Source organism: Pongo abelii, chromosome X, assembly GCF_028885655.2.
Source record: "Pongo abelii isolate AG06213 chromosome X, NHGRI_mPonAbe1-v2.0_pri, whole genome shotgun sequence".
NCBI classification, from domain to species: domain Eukaryota; kingdom Metazoa; phylum Chordata; class Mammalia; order Primates; family Hominidae; genus Pongo; species Pongo abelii.
This window is the reverse complement of record NC_072008.2, coordinates 102,619,263-102,632,587: the sequence shown is the minus strand read 5'-3', so window position 1 is coordinate 102,632,587 and position 13,325 is coordinate 102,619,263. Positions and strand designations below refer to the sequence as shown.

General features: G+C 36.1%; 1 protein-coding gene across 7 annotated transcripts in view; it reads right to left on the bottom strand.

The window, feature by feature from the left end:
• The window catches only part of DIAPH2 (diaphanous related formin 2), a 905,937-nt gene that overhangs the window by 619,765 nt on the left and 272,847 nt on the right, over positions 1-13,325 (bottom strand). For all 7 annotated transcript variants that reach the window (XM_054544831.2, XM_054544832.2, XM_054544829.2 and 4 more), the window contains 2 exons: positions 9,762-10,082; positions 2,893-3,007 (listed from right to left, as the gene is read on the bottom strand). In XM_054544831.2, coding sequence (XP_054400806.1) covers positions 2,893-3,007; positions 9,762-10,082 — 436 coding nt within the window. The remainder of the gene's footprint in view (positions 1-2,892; positions 3,008-9,761; positions 10,083-13,325) is intronic.

Here is a 13,325-nt window from a genome sequence, read left to right as displayed (position 1 = left end):
GATACCATCTCACACGAATCAGCATGGCTATTACTAAAAAGCCAAAAAAACCCCAAACAGATGCTGGCAAGGCTGTGGAGAAAACAGAACACTTATACACTGTTGGTAAGAATGTAAATTAGTTCAGCCACTGTAGAAAGCAGTTCGGAGAGTTCTCAAATAACTTAAAACAGAACTGCCATTCTACTCAGCAATCACATTACTAGGTTTAAATCCAAAAGAAAAGAAATCATTTCCCCCAAAAGACACGTGCGCTTTTATGTGCATCACAGCACTGTTTACAATAGTGAAGACATGGAATCAACCTAGGTGCCCATCAACAGTGGATTGGATAAAGAAAATGTGGTACATATATACCATGGAATACTATGCAGCCACAATTTAAAAAAATCATATCCTGGCCGGGCATGGTGGGTCACGCCTGTAATCCTAGCACTTTGGGAGGTCGAGGCGGGTGGATGACCTGAGGCCAGGAGTTTGAGACTAGCCTGGCCAACAAGGTGAAATCCAGTCTCTACTAAAAATACAAAAATTAGCTAAGGGTGGTGGGTGCCTGTAATCCCAGATACTCGGGAGGCTGAGGTAGGAGAATTGCTTGAACTCGGGAGGCAGAGGTTGCAGTGAGCCAAGATCGCGCCATTGCACTCCAGCCTGGGCAACAAGACCGAAACTCTGTCTCAAAATAAATGAATGAATGAATGAATGAATAAATAAATAAATAAATAAATAGTGATATCCTTTGCAGTAACATGGATGCAGCTGGAGGCCATTATCCTAAGCAAATTAATGCAGGAACAGAAAATTAAATATTGCATGTTCTCACTTATAAGTGGGAGCTAAATACTGGGTATTCTTGGACACAAAGATGGGAATAGACACTGGGGGCTAATAGAGAACAGAGGGAGGGAAGAGGGCAAGGATTAAAAAACTAATGGTCAGGTACTATGCTCATCGCTACCTGGATGATGGGATCATTTGCGTCCCAAACCTTGGAATCATGCAACATACCCATGTAACAATCCTGCACATGTACCCCCTAAATATAAAAAAAGAGTTAAAATTATTTTTTAAAATGAAAGTAAAATAAAATTGCCTGTGAATATAAGAAAATGTGCTCAATCTCACTCCATATTAAAAAAGCAAAAATTATAATAACAATGATTTACCATTTTCACCTCTGAGGTGGGCAAAGATTTTGGGAAAACAGATATTCATATATATTCTTTGTGACACTATAAATTGATACAAACTCATCAGAATGTAATTTCATACTATCTTTAAAATTTGTAAATGTACACAGCATTTTATCCAGGAATTTTACTTGTAGAATTTGTGAAAAACAGCATATATAGAGTCATGTTCACCACAGCATTTCTTAAACAAGCAAAAGACTAGAACTAATCTAAATAGCCATTAACATGGGATTAATTAAATTAAGATAGGCCCATACACAAAATTCTATGCAGTATGTAAAAAGAACACAGTAGATAAACACAAGCACCTACAGAATAATCTTTAGGCACAGTTGGTGAAAACAGCAAGGAATAAAAAACAAAAAATGATAAATGCACATATGTGTTGAGAGGCATAGACTATTTCTAGGAGAAAATGTGAACAATTAGAATTAATGATTTTATCTGGGCAAAATGCTGTAAGTCTAAGATTGAAGGGAGATTTACATTTGTTAAACTACCTTATTTTACTATATGAATAATTTGCTATAAGCATGAACACTTTGCTACAAGCAATTTTTTAACTTTAAAAAGTGATTACAGTAAATGGTAATCACTTGAATCACTGAAGAATTCTTTAAATGTGAGGTCTGCGATACCAAATGAGAAAAAAGAAAGGTAGGCCTAATAGTAGTAACTTTTTTTAAATGTCAAAATTCTTCAGAACAGTCTAATCACCCCAGATTTGTGTGTGCATATGAACTTCAATTTACAAAGAACAACAAATACAGCACAACGATCTCCAGTGTACATAATCTAAAAAAAAGAAACTAATTTTCATACCTCTGTATCTTCCAAAATTTATATTCTCATATTCTAAGGCATAATGTGACAAATCAGACAAATGAACGATAAAGGTGCTAATTCCAAGGGTATGAGAGTATGGATTATTTCCATTTTTCAATTACAAGGACTCATTCAGACAAAAAAGTAATATCCTTAACTAAACTATCACTTCTACAATAATCAGTGAAATAATCATGTTGCAATAAAATACTAAAAATTAATGAACCATAATGATCTATTATGAGATTGAGAAGCTACCTGTATAGTAACAAAATCATGTGTGAAATTCACAAGCAAATAAATAAAGGATCTAATCATAAACAAAGCACTCCATTATCAAATCAGTAAACAATACTTATAAGGTACTGGATTTTGATATTAATAGAAAACATCTAATTATAGCAAAAACTATAACATTTCCTAGGAATCCAAATTGATAAGTAATACAAGCATGACAGGAAAGACTATTTAAGACTATGGGACCAATCTTATTTCAATTTCATGAAAAATTCTAAGACTTTAGTGTTCTCTTACATTATTTTCTCTTACATGTGAATCAACAGATTCACCTCCCCTGCTTCTCAGTAAAAACGACTATTTTGTAATGGAGCAGTGCAACACAAATATTTAACAATAAAAATAAAATCTGCATTTTCAGAAGAATAATAACATTTATGTATAATAAAATTCAAAGGTAAAATAAATTTCCTTCTTTATTTACTAGGTAAAATATAGTTAAATGTCAATCTATTTATGTTTCACCCTGTCCAATGTGGGAAAAGTATACATATACCCATTACTAGAAATTTTTAGCAAAGCACTAAATTAAATTATACCTGAATCAGGAACTTATATTTTATTTTTAAAAATGTACCTTTTATCTGAGTACCAAAATTCAATGCCAATTTGGCAAAGAGATCTGGATTCTCAAACTTGTCTTCTTTGACTTTTAACCAGAAACAGTTTTCAGATAATTCTGTGGGTTCAATCTGAAACAAAAATAACAAAGAAAAGATTCTAAATTATAACCTCATATTTAAATTTTCAAGGAAGTAACTTTCAGCAAGGTTGAATGACAGTTCCTTTATTCCTCTATCCTCTAAGTCAATTTCAGGATGTGTCTAAATAATACTTATAAAGTAAATATTCATTGGGAAATTCAGAATTGTGTGATGAAATGGTGAACAATAGAAATAGACCACATAGCAAATTGCACCTTAAAAACTATTCTACTGGAAGGAGTCTTAAAAATAACTTAGGAAATCCTAACCCCAACTCACATAAATCTTCTTGTTCCTGGGTTTTTTAAAACAGGGAAACTCAGACTTAGAAAAGTGAATTCCTCTTGTTCACTCATTAGGTTTAAGGTAGCAACCATAATGATAGCTGACACACGCCTCCTACGTTGTGTCAGGTACTGCCTTAAGTTATTTGCATATATTAACTAATTTAATCCTCATAATAATTTTTTGACCTGTTATTATCTCTACATTAAAAGATGAGGAAACAGAGCCCAAGAAAGTTTAAGTGGCTGCCCAAATTAGTAAATGGCAGAGCTGGGATTTTAAACCTAGATAAGTGCTCCAGAGGACTGTGGTCTTAACTACTACCCAAGATTAGAACTTTATCTTCCAATACACCATGAAGTTTTGTGATGTATAACTACCATTACACTGTATACTAAATTGTTAAATTAGGAAGCATATAACAACATTAACACAGGAAGATAACTAGGCAACAGCTTTGTAATCTTGTATTTTGATGAACTGTACATAATTTTTTTAAAAGAAAACTACATTCTAAAACCATTTACTCCAAGTTTACTCTTATGAGCAAAGCATAAATGTATGCATAAGATTGAAAAATGATTTAACCATCATTCTGTTTAAACCAACTTACTACATAGATGCTGTCTAATACTGTAAATATGCTATTGGATGACACATTTCCCCAGATGGTTGTCTGGGTAAATGGATTTTCATTAGAAAATTAGTTCCCAGTGAATGAGGACTGTGTCAATCTACGTAACAACCTTTTAAAACAAACATATTATTTGCTAATAATAAAGGCAAACAACATTCAGAAGAAAGTATTTTCATACATCAAAAAATTAAGGTATATCAATATTGAATATTGTCACTTATTCCACACTATTTGAAAGTGTAAAATTAAAGAAAAAAGTCATTCACTAAGAAAAACAAGTAAGATAAAAAGGCTCAATAATAAAAAGGATTTTATTCAAGAAAAATGGGGAAGAGGCTTCAGCTGACTGGAGGTAGGTGGCACTCATAGCCTCCATAAAAAGCCAAAAAAAGAGAGTAGATAATCACAACATGTAAAAACACTGGAATTTGGCAGGGAAGTTACAGAAAACACCTGAGGCATGGAAGGAGAGGGAATCCAGGCAGCAAGCCTGGCTGTGATCAGCTGGGAGCCCAGAGACGCTCCCCAATGTGGGAAAAGGGTAAATAACATATCCCCAGTGGTCCAGATTCCCACTGTGAACTCTGAAGATTCTAGCCATAGGAGAGCCACTCAGCCTCCACAGGCCCTGAAACTAGTCTTTAGTATACAAAGCTACCTGCAGTCTGTGCAATGGCATTGCTCTAGAATGGGCATTCACACTGGATCCCACACATGCCACCAAGACCAAAGCAGCTGCAGTATGGCAACAGATTGAGAGCCCAAACCCAATCAGACTACATCCTGCCCTGGGGCTGAATGATACTCTATCTCCACATCCTTGGAGCCCACTGAAATCTCCCCACATCCACCCAGATGACTGCAGTGGTGTGATACTGGCTAGATCCAGCAATGAGACCAGGTCCCAGCACTCTAGCCCACAAGGTGTCGTACATCCCAGGAACACGTGGTGCAGCATATTGGAGAGGCTACAGGCCAAGAGAGAATGGGACACTATATTTAAAGTGTCAAAAGAAAAAAAAAATAGAAGCCAGTTGTATATACCCAACAAATCTATCCCTCAAAAATGAAGGAGAAATACATAATGTCTTTCCCAAACATGCAAAAACTGAGGGAATTCATCACCACTACAAAAGCCCTGCAAGAAATGCTTAAGGAAGTCCTACATATCTGAAAGAGAATATATCATGAAAGCACATGAAAGTATAAAACTCACATGTAGAGCAGATACACAAATGAGAAAGAGAAAGGACTCAAATGTTAACACTACAGAAAACTACTAAACCACATGGATAAACAATAACAAAGAAAGAAAAAACAAGGGATACACAAAATGAACAGAAAACAATTAACAAAATGACAGGAATAAGTCCTCACCTATCAATAATAAACTTGAATGTAAACCAATTAAATTGCCCACTTAGAAGATATAGACTGGCCGAATGTACTAAAAAATATGACCCAACTATATGCTTCCAACAAGAAACATATTTCACCTGCAAGACACACATAGGCTGAAAATAGAAGATACTAAATTGCAAATGGTAACCAAAAGTGAGGAGTAAATATACATATATCAGATCAAACAGATGTTAAGTCAAAAATAGTAAAAAGAGACAAAGTAGGTCATTATATATATATCGATATATATCTATATATCGATATATAGATATCTATCTATCTATATATCGATATATAGATATCTATCTATATATCGATATATATATATAGATAGATAGATAGATAGATAGATAGATAGATATAGAAAGGCATCAATTTAGCAAGAGGATGTAACATGACAAAATATATATGTACCCAACACTGGAGCACCCAGATATACAAAGAAAATATTATTAGATCTAAAGGGAAAGATACACTCTAATATAGTAATAGTTGGGGACTTCAACACCCTACTCCCAGCATTAGACAGATCATCTAGGCAGAAAATCAACAAACAAACATTGGATTTAAACTGCACTTTAGAACAAACAGGCCTAAAAGACATTTACAGAACATTTTATCCAACAGCTGCAGAATAAACATCCTTCCCATCAGCATAAGAAACATTCTCAAGGATAAAACATATGCTACTATAAAAAACAAGTCTCAACAAATTTTTAAAAATCAAAATCATATCAAGTATCTTCTCAGACCACAATGGGATAAAATTAGACATCAATAATAAGAGAGATTTCAGAAACTACACAAGTACATAGACTTAAAGAACATGCTCCTGAATGACCACTGGGTCAATTAAAAAATTAAGAAAAAAATTAAAAAATGTATTAACATAAGTGAAAATTAAAAAAACAATATATCAAAACCTGTGGAAAGCAATGCTAAGAGGGATGTTTATAGCAATAAACACCTACTTCGAAAAAATGGAAAGATGTCAAATAAACAGTTTAATTTTGCACCTGAAGGAACTAAAAAAGCAAGAACAAACCAAACCCCAAATCAGTAGAAGGAAAAAATAATAAAGATCAGAGCAGAACTGAGCCAGACAGAGATTAAAAATATAATACAAAAGAGCAACAAAACAAAAAGTTAGGTTTTTTTTTTGAAAAGATAAAATTGATAAACCACTAGCTGGATTATCCAAGAAAAAAAAAAAACGGCCTAAATAAACAGAATCAGAAATGGAAGAGGAGACCTTACAACTGATAGCACAGAAATACAAAAGATATCATGGACGACTATACATTAACAAGCTGAAAAGCCAGAGGAAATGGATAAATTACTGGACATATACAATCTACCAAGAAAGTCCCCCCAATAAAGAAAAGCCCCAGGACTAATGACTTGTAAAAAAGAGCTAACACCAATTCTTGTCAAACTATTCCAAAAAAACTAAAGAGCAGGAAATTCTTCCTAACTCATCCTACAAGGCCAGCATTACCCCAATACCAAAACCAAACAAGGACACAACAATTAAAGAATATCCCAGATGAACACAGGCATAAACATCCTCAACAAAATACTAGGAAACTGAATCCAACAGCACATCCAAAAGATAATACATCATAATCAATGGGATATACCCCATGAATGCCAGGATTGTTTAACATATGCCAATCAATAAACGTGATACATCACATCAAAAGAATGAACAATGAAAACTATATAATTATCTCAACAGATGTAGAAAAAGCATTTGATAAAATGTAACATCCCTTCACAATAAAAACTCTCAACAATTAGGCAGAGAGGGAACATACCTCCACATAATAAATGTCATATATGACAAACCCATTGCTAACATCATACTGAATGGACAAAACATGAAAGCCTTTCCTCTAAGAATTGGAACAAGACTAGGATGCTCACTTTCACCATTCCTATTCAACATAGTACTGGAAGTCCTAGCCAGAGCAATCAGTCAAGCAAAGAAATAAAGGACATCCAAATTGGAAAAGAGAACATCAAATTGTCCCTCTTTGCAGACAACATAATCTGACATTTGGAGATACCTAAACACCCCACAAAAAAACTCATATAATTAATAAATTCAGTAAGTTGGAGGATACAAAATCAACACACAAAATTTATTAATGTTTCTACAGCCGAACAATAAACTTGCTGGAAAAAATAAAAAGGCAATCTCATTTACAATAGCTACAAAAAAATAAAAAACCTAGGAATAAATTTAACCAAAGAAGTAAAAGACCTTTACAAGAAAAACTACAAAACACTGATGAAAGAAATTAAAGAGGACACAAACAAATGGAAAGAGAGACAATGCTCATAGAATAAAGGAATTTACACTGTTAAAACGACCATACAACTCAAAGCAATCTACAGATTCAATGCAATCCCTATCAAAATACCATTAACATTTTTTCACAAAAAATAGGAAAAATAATCCCAAAATTCATATGGAACCACACAAGAGCCTGAATAGCCAAAGCAATCCTGAGCAAAAAGATCAAAGCAGGACGTTGACTTCAAAATATACTACAAGGCTATAGTAGTCAAAACAGCATGGTACTAATGTAAAAAGAGATATATACACCAATGGAATAGAATAGAGAACCCAGAAGTAAATCCATATATTTACAGTTAACAGATTTGGCACAAATGTGCCAAGAACATGCAATGGGGAAAGGACACCCTCTTCAAAATGATGATAGGAAAACTGGATATCCATTTGCAAAAGAATTACACCTGACCTATATCTCCCACAATATACAAAAATGGACTCAAAATTGATTAAAGACTTCAGCATAAGACCTGAGACTATAAAACTACTAGAAGAAAACATAAGAGAAATGCTCCAGGACACTAATATAGGCAAAGATTTTGTGGCTATGACCTGAAAAGCACAGGAAACAAAAACAAAAATGGGTGAGATTATATTAAACTAAAATGCTTCCGCACAGAAAAGGGAACAAATAACAGAGTAAAGAGACAATCTGTTGAATGGGAAAAAATATCTGCAAACTATTTATCCAACAATGGACTAACATCCAAAAAATACAAGAAACCCAAACAACAGCAACAAAACAAATAATCACATTAAAGAGTAGACAAATAATTTGAGTAGACATTTCTCAAAAGAAGACATACAAATGGCCAAGATATATGAAAATGTGCTCAACATCACTAATCACCAGGGAAATACAAATCAAGACCACAGTGAGGTATCTTACTGGCATCTTATGCCAATTAGAATAGCTATTATCAAAAAGACAAAATGCTGGCAAAGACGTGGCGAAAAGGGAATTTTCATATACTGTTGTTAGGAATGTAAATAGTACAGCCATTATGGAAAACAATATAAAGATTTCTCAAAAACATAAATAATAGGATTACCATACAATAATGCTCCTAAATAACAGGATTACCATACAATAATGCTGTAATCTGACCACTGAGTATTTATACAAAGGAAAGGAAATCAGTATATCAAAGAGATACCTGCACCCTCATGTTTACTGCAGCACTAGGCACAATGGCAAAGATATGAAATCAAGATAAGTGTCCATCAGTGGATGAATGGATAAAGAAAATATAGTATTGAGACATAATGGAATACTATTCAACTATAAAAAAGACTGAAATCCTGTCATTTGCAGCAATATGTATGGAATTGGAGATCACTATGTTAAGTGAAAAAAGCTGGACACAGAAAAACAAATATCATATATTCTCACTCATATATGGGAGCTTAAAAAGTGAGTATCATGAAGGTAGAGAATAGAATGACAGTTACCAGAGACTGGGAAGGGTGTGTGTGGGAGGTGGGAGGGTGAACAGAGATAGGTTAATGGGTATGAACATATAGTTAGATAAAAGGAATAAGTTCTAGCATTTGATAGCGCAGTAAAGTGACCATTGTTAACAATATGTTGTATATTTCAAAATAACTAGAAGAGAAGATCTGAATGTTCTCAACACAAACAAATGACAAATGTTAAAGGTTATGGGTATCCTAAATACCCTGACTTGATCATTACACATTCTATGCATGTAGCAAAAATCATATGTACCTCATAAATATGTACAAATATTACATATCAATAAAAAATTTTTAAAGAAAAGCTATGTTAAAGGAATCAAAATTGCTTTTCATTTGTTGGTATATTTCAAATATTATTCTCTACATCACTTTGATTTTCCTTTTGCCTACTTCACAATGTCAAACTATCTGGAGAGTTTCCAATTATATAGAGCCTAAATTGAAAGATGGACATAAAATGATGAACCCACAAAGGAACGGAAAGAGTCAGCAGTCATACTCTCAAACATTACACAATGTGTACACATAGCAATGATCAACAAAAGCTAGACAAAGTCAAAAAACTCTAGTTTTAGTATTACCTTTGACCAATTGATTCTCTTCATGGACACTTCAGGTTTATACATTTTTTTCTGCTTCATTCCATAAGGTAGATTAAGTGATATTCCTGGGGGAGGAGGAATTCCTCCAAGGGGTGGTGGTGGAGGAGGTCCCCCAAATAAAAGTGGTGGTGGGGGTGGTGGTGGTATCCCCATCATTCCAGGTAAAGGAGGTGGTGGAGGTGGAGGAGGAGCTCCTCCAGGTAGAGGTGGCGCGGGTGGTGGTGGAGGCGGCCCTACACCTGGCAATGGAGGTGCTGGAGGAGGACCTGGAATTCCTGATGAACTTGAGAGTACTTGTGCCTGAAATATAAATAATCCAAGTTTAAATACTTATAAAATATAATTGAAAAAATTGAAGAAATATATATCAATAGATATTTGTAGTTTATCTATCTTATGTTTTAAGATTATATATACTTTTTTAGATATTACTAAAATATCTAAATATTTAGCAAGATCTAAGGGTTTAACAGTATATGAAAAAGGCTTGTGTAGATTTTTTATAAGCATTATAAATTCTGGACAATAACTACTTCTGTTAACACACAAATGCTAGGAAAGTTGGTATCTGATAGGGTTTGGCTCTGTGTTCCCACCCAAATCGTGATCATGAGCAAGCTCTCACAAGACCTGAAGGTTTTATAAGGGGATTTTCCCTTTTGCTTGGCCCTTCTCCTTGCTACTGCGATGTGAAGAAGGATGTGTTTTGCTTCCCCTTTGGCCATGATTGGAAGTTTCCTGAGGCCTCCCCAACCCTGCAGAACTGAGTAAATTAAACCTCTTTCCTTTATAAATTACCCACTCTCAGCTGGGTGCGGAGGCTCACGCCTGTAATCCTAACACTTTGGGAGACCAAGGCAGGTGAATTACCTGAGGTCAGGAGTTCAAGACCAGCCTGGCCAACATGGCGAAACCCTGTCTCTACTAAAAATACAAAAATTAGCTGGGCATGGTGACATATGCCTGTAATCCCAGCTACTCGAGAGGCTGAGGCAGGAGAATCATTTTAACCCAGGAGGCAGAGGTTGCTGTGAGCTGAGTTCACGCCACTGCACTCCAGCCTTGGTGACAGAGCGAGACTCTGTCTCAAAGAAATAATAAAATAAAATGAAAAGTTACCCAGTCTCAGGTATTTCTTCATAGCTGTGTGAGAACAACAATACAGTAAATTGGCACCAGATAGTGGGGTGCTTCTGTAAAGATATGCAAAAATGTGGAAGCAACCCAAAAATGTGGAAGCAACTTTAGAACTGGGTAACAGGCAGAGGTTGGAATAGTTTGGAGGGCTCAGAAGTAGACAGGAAAATGTGGGAAAGTTTGGAACTTCCTAGAGACTTGTTGAATGGCTTTAACCAAAATGCTGATAATGATATGAACAATAAAGTCCAGGAAGAGGTGGTCTCAGATGGAGATGTGTAACTTGTTGGGAACTGGAATAAAGGTCACTCTTTCAATGCAAAGAGACTGGTGGCATTTTGTCCCTGCCCTAAAGATCTGTGGAACTGTGAACTTGAGAGAGATGATTTAGGGTATCTGGCAGAAAAAATTTCTAAGTGGCAAAGCGTTCAAGAGGAAGCAGAGCATAAAAGTTTAAAAACATTTGCAGACTGACAATGCAGTAGTAAAGAAAAATCCATTTTCTGGGGAGAAATTCAAGCCCTCTGCAGAAATTTGCATAGGTGATGAGGAGCCAAATGCTAATCACCAAGACAATGAGGAAAATGTCTCCAGGGCATGTCAGAGACTTTCATGGCAGCCCCTCCCATCACAGGCCTGGAGGCCTAGGAGAGAAAAATGGTTTCCTGTGCCAGGTCCAGGGCCCTCCCGCTGTGTGCAGTCTCTTGGGTGCCCTGCATCCCAGCCACTTCAGCCATGGATAAAAGGAGTCATGATACATTTCGAGACATAGCTTTAGAGGGTGCAAGCCCCAAGCTTTGCCAACTTCCAAGTGGTGTTGAGCCTGCAGGTACACAGAAGTGAAGAACTGAGGTTTGGGAACCTCTGCCTGGATTTTAGAGGATGTATGAAAACGCCTGGATGTCCAGGCAGAAGTTTGTTGCACAGGTGAAGCCCTTATGGAGAATCTCTGCTAGGGCAGTGCAGAAGGGAAATGTGGGGTTGGAGCCCCCATGCAGAGTCCCCACTGGGGCATTGCCTAGTGGAGCTGTGAGAAGAGCGCCACCATCCTCCAGACCCCAGAATGACAGATCTACTGATGGCTTGCATCATGCGCCTGGAAAAGCCACAAACACTCAACACCAACTTGTGAAAGCAATCAGGAGGGAGGCTGCACCCTGCAAAGCCACAGGGGCAAAGCTGCCCAAGGTTGTGGAAACCCACCTCTTGCATCAGCATGTCTTGGATATGAGACATGGAGTCAAAGGAGATCATTTCGGAACTCTGAGGTTTAATGACTGCCCTATTGGATTTTAGACTTGCATGGGGCCTGTAGTCTCTTTGTTTTGGCCAATTTTTCCCATTTGAAATGGGTGTATTTACCCAATGCCTGTATCCCCATTGTATCTAGGAAGTGACTAGCTTTTGATTTTACAGGCTCATAGGTGGAAGGAACATAACTTGTCTCCGATGAGACTTTGGACTTGGACTTTTGGGTTAATGCTGGAATGAATTAAGACTTTGGGGGACTGTTGGAAGGGCATGATTGTGTTTTGAAATGTGAGGACATGAGATTTGGGAAGGGCTAGGGGTGGAATGATATGGTTTAGCTCTACGTCGCCATCTAAATCTCACCTTGAATTGTAATAATCCCCACATGTCAAGGGTGGGACCAGGGGGAGATAATTGAATAATGAATAATGAATAATTGATAATTCTGAGTTCTCCCAAGATCTGATGGTTTTTTAAGAGGCTTTTCCCCTTTTGCTCGGCACTTCTCCTTGCTGCTGCCATGTGAAGAAGGATGTGGAAGGGCAATTATGAATCTTCCCCTTCCACCATGATTGTAAGTTTCCTGAGGCCTCCCCAGCTCTGCAAAACTGCGAGTCAATTAAACCTCTTCCCTTTATAAATTATCCAGTCTCAGGTATTTCTTCATAGCAGTGTGAGAACAGACTAATACAGTATCCTTCAAGATTTTGTGAAATACTCCTCTAAAATAATGAAAAATTAACTTTCTTTATAAATATATGCAAAAAAGAAGTACAGTACATGGCTTGGGCCAGTTAGATTAGTTGGTTTGAATATGGGATAATAAATACAAGGTTATGGATTAAATTCCCTTGGGGGCTAATTAGCTTCATACAAAGAGTCTGTTTCATGGCTCTAGCAACTTAGCTGGCTTCTAACACCAATAATAAACACTAAATAGCATCCATTTCCATAGTACTATATGCTTATCAACATTTTTACATTTATTATTTCTTTTGATCCTTATTATAACCCTGTAATACAGATAGGGCATTATTATCTCACCTTTGTTTCACTGCTTAAAGATGAGGAAACTGTCAGCTGCAAAAAAAGTTAAATGACTAACCAAAACTTTCAGAGTCTGAACATGATTAGAATTTCAATGTGGGTCTTCTC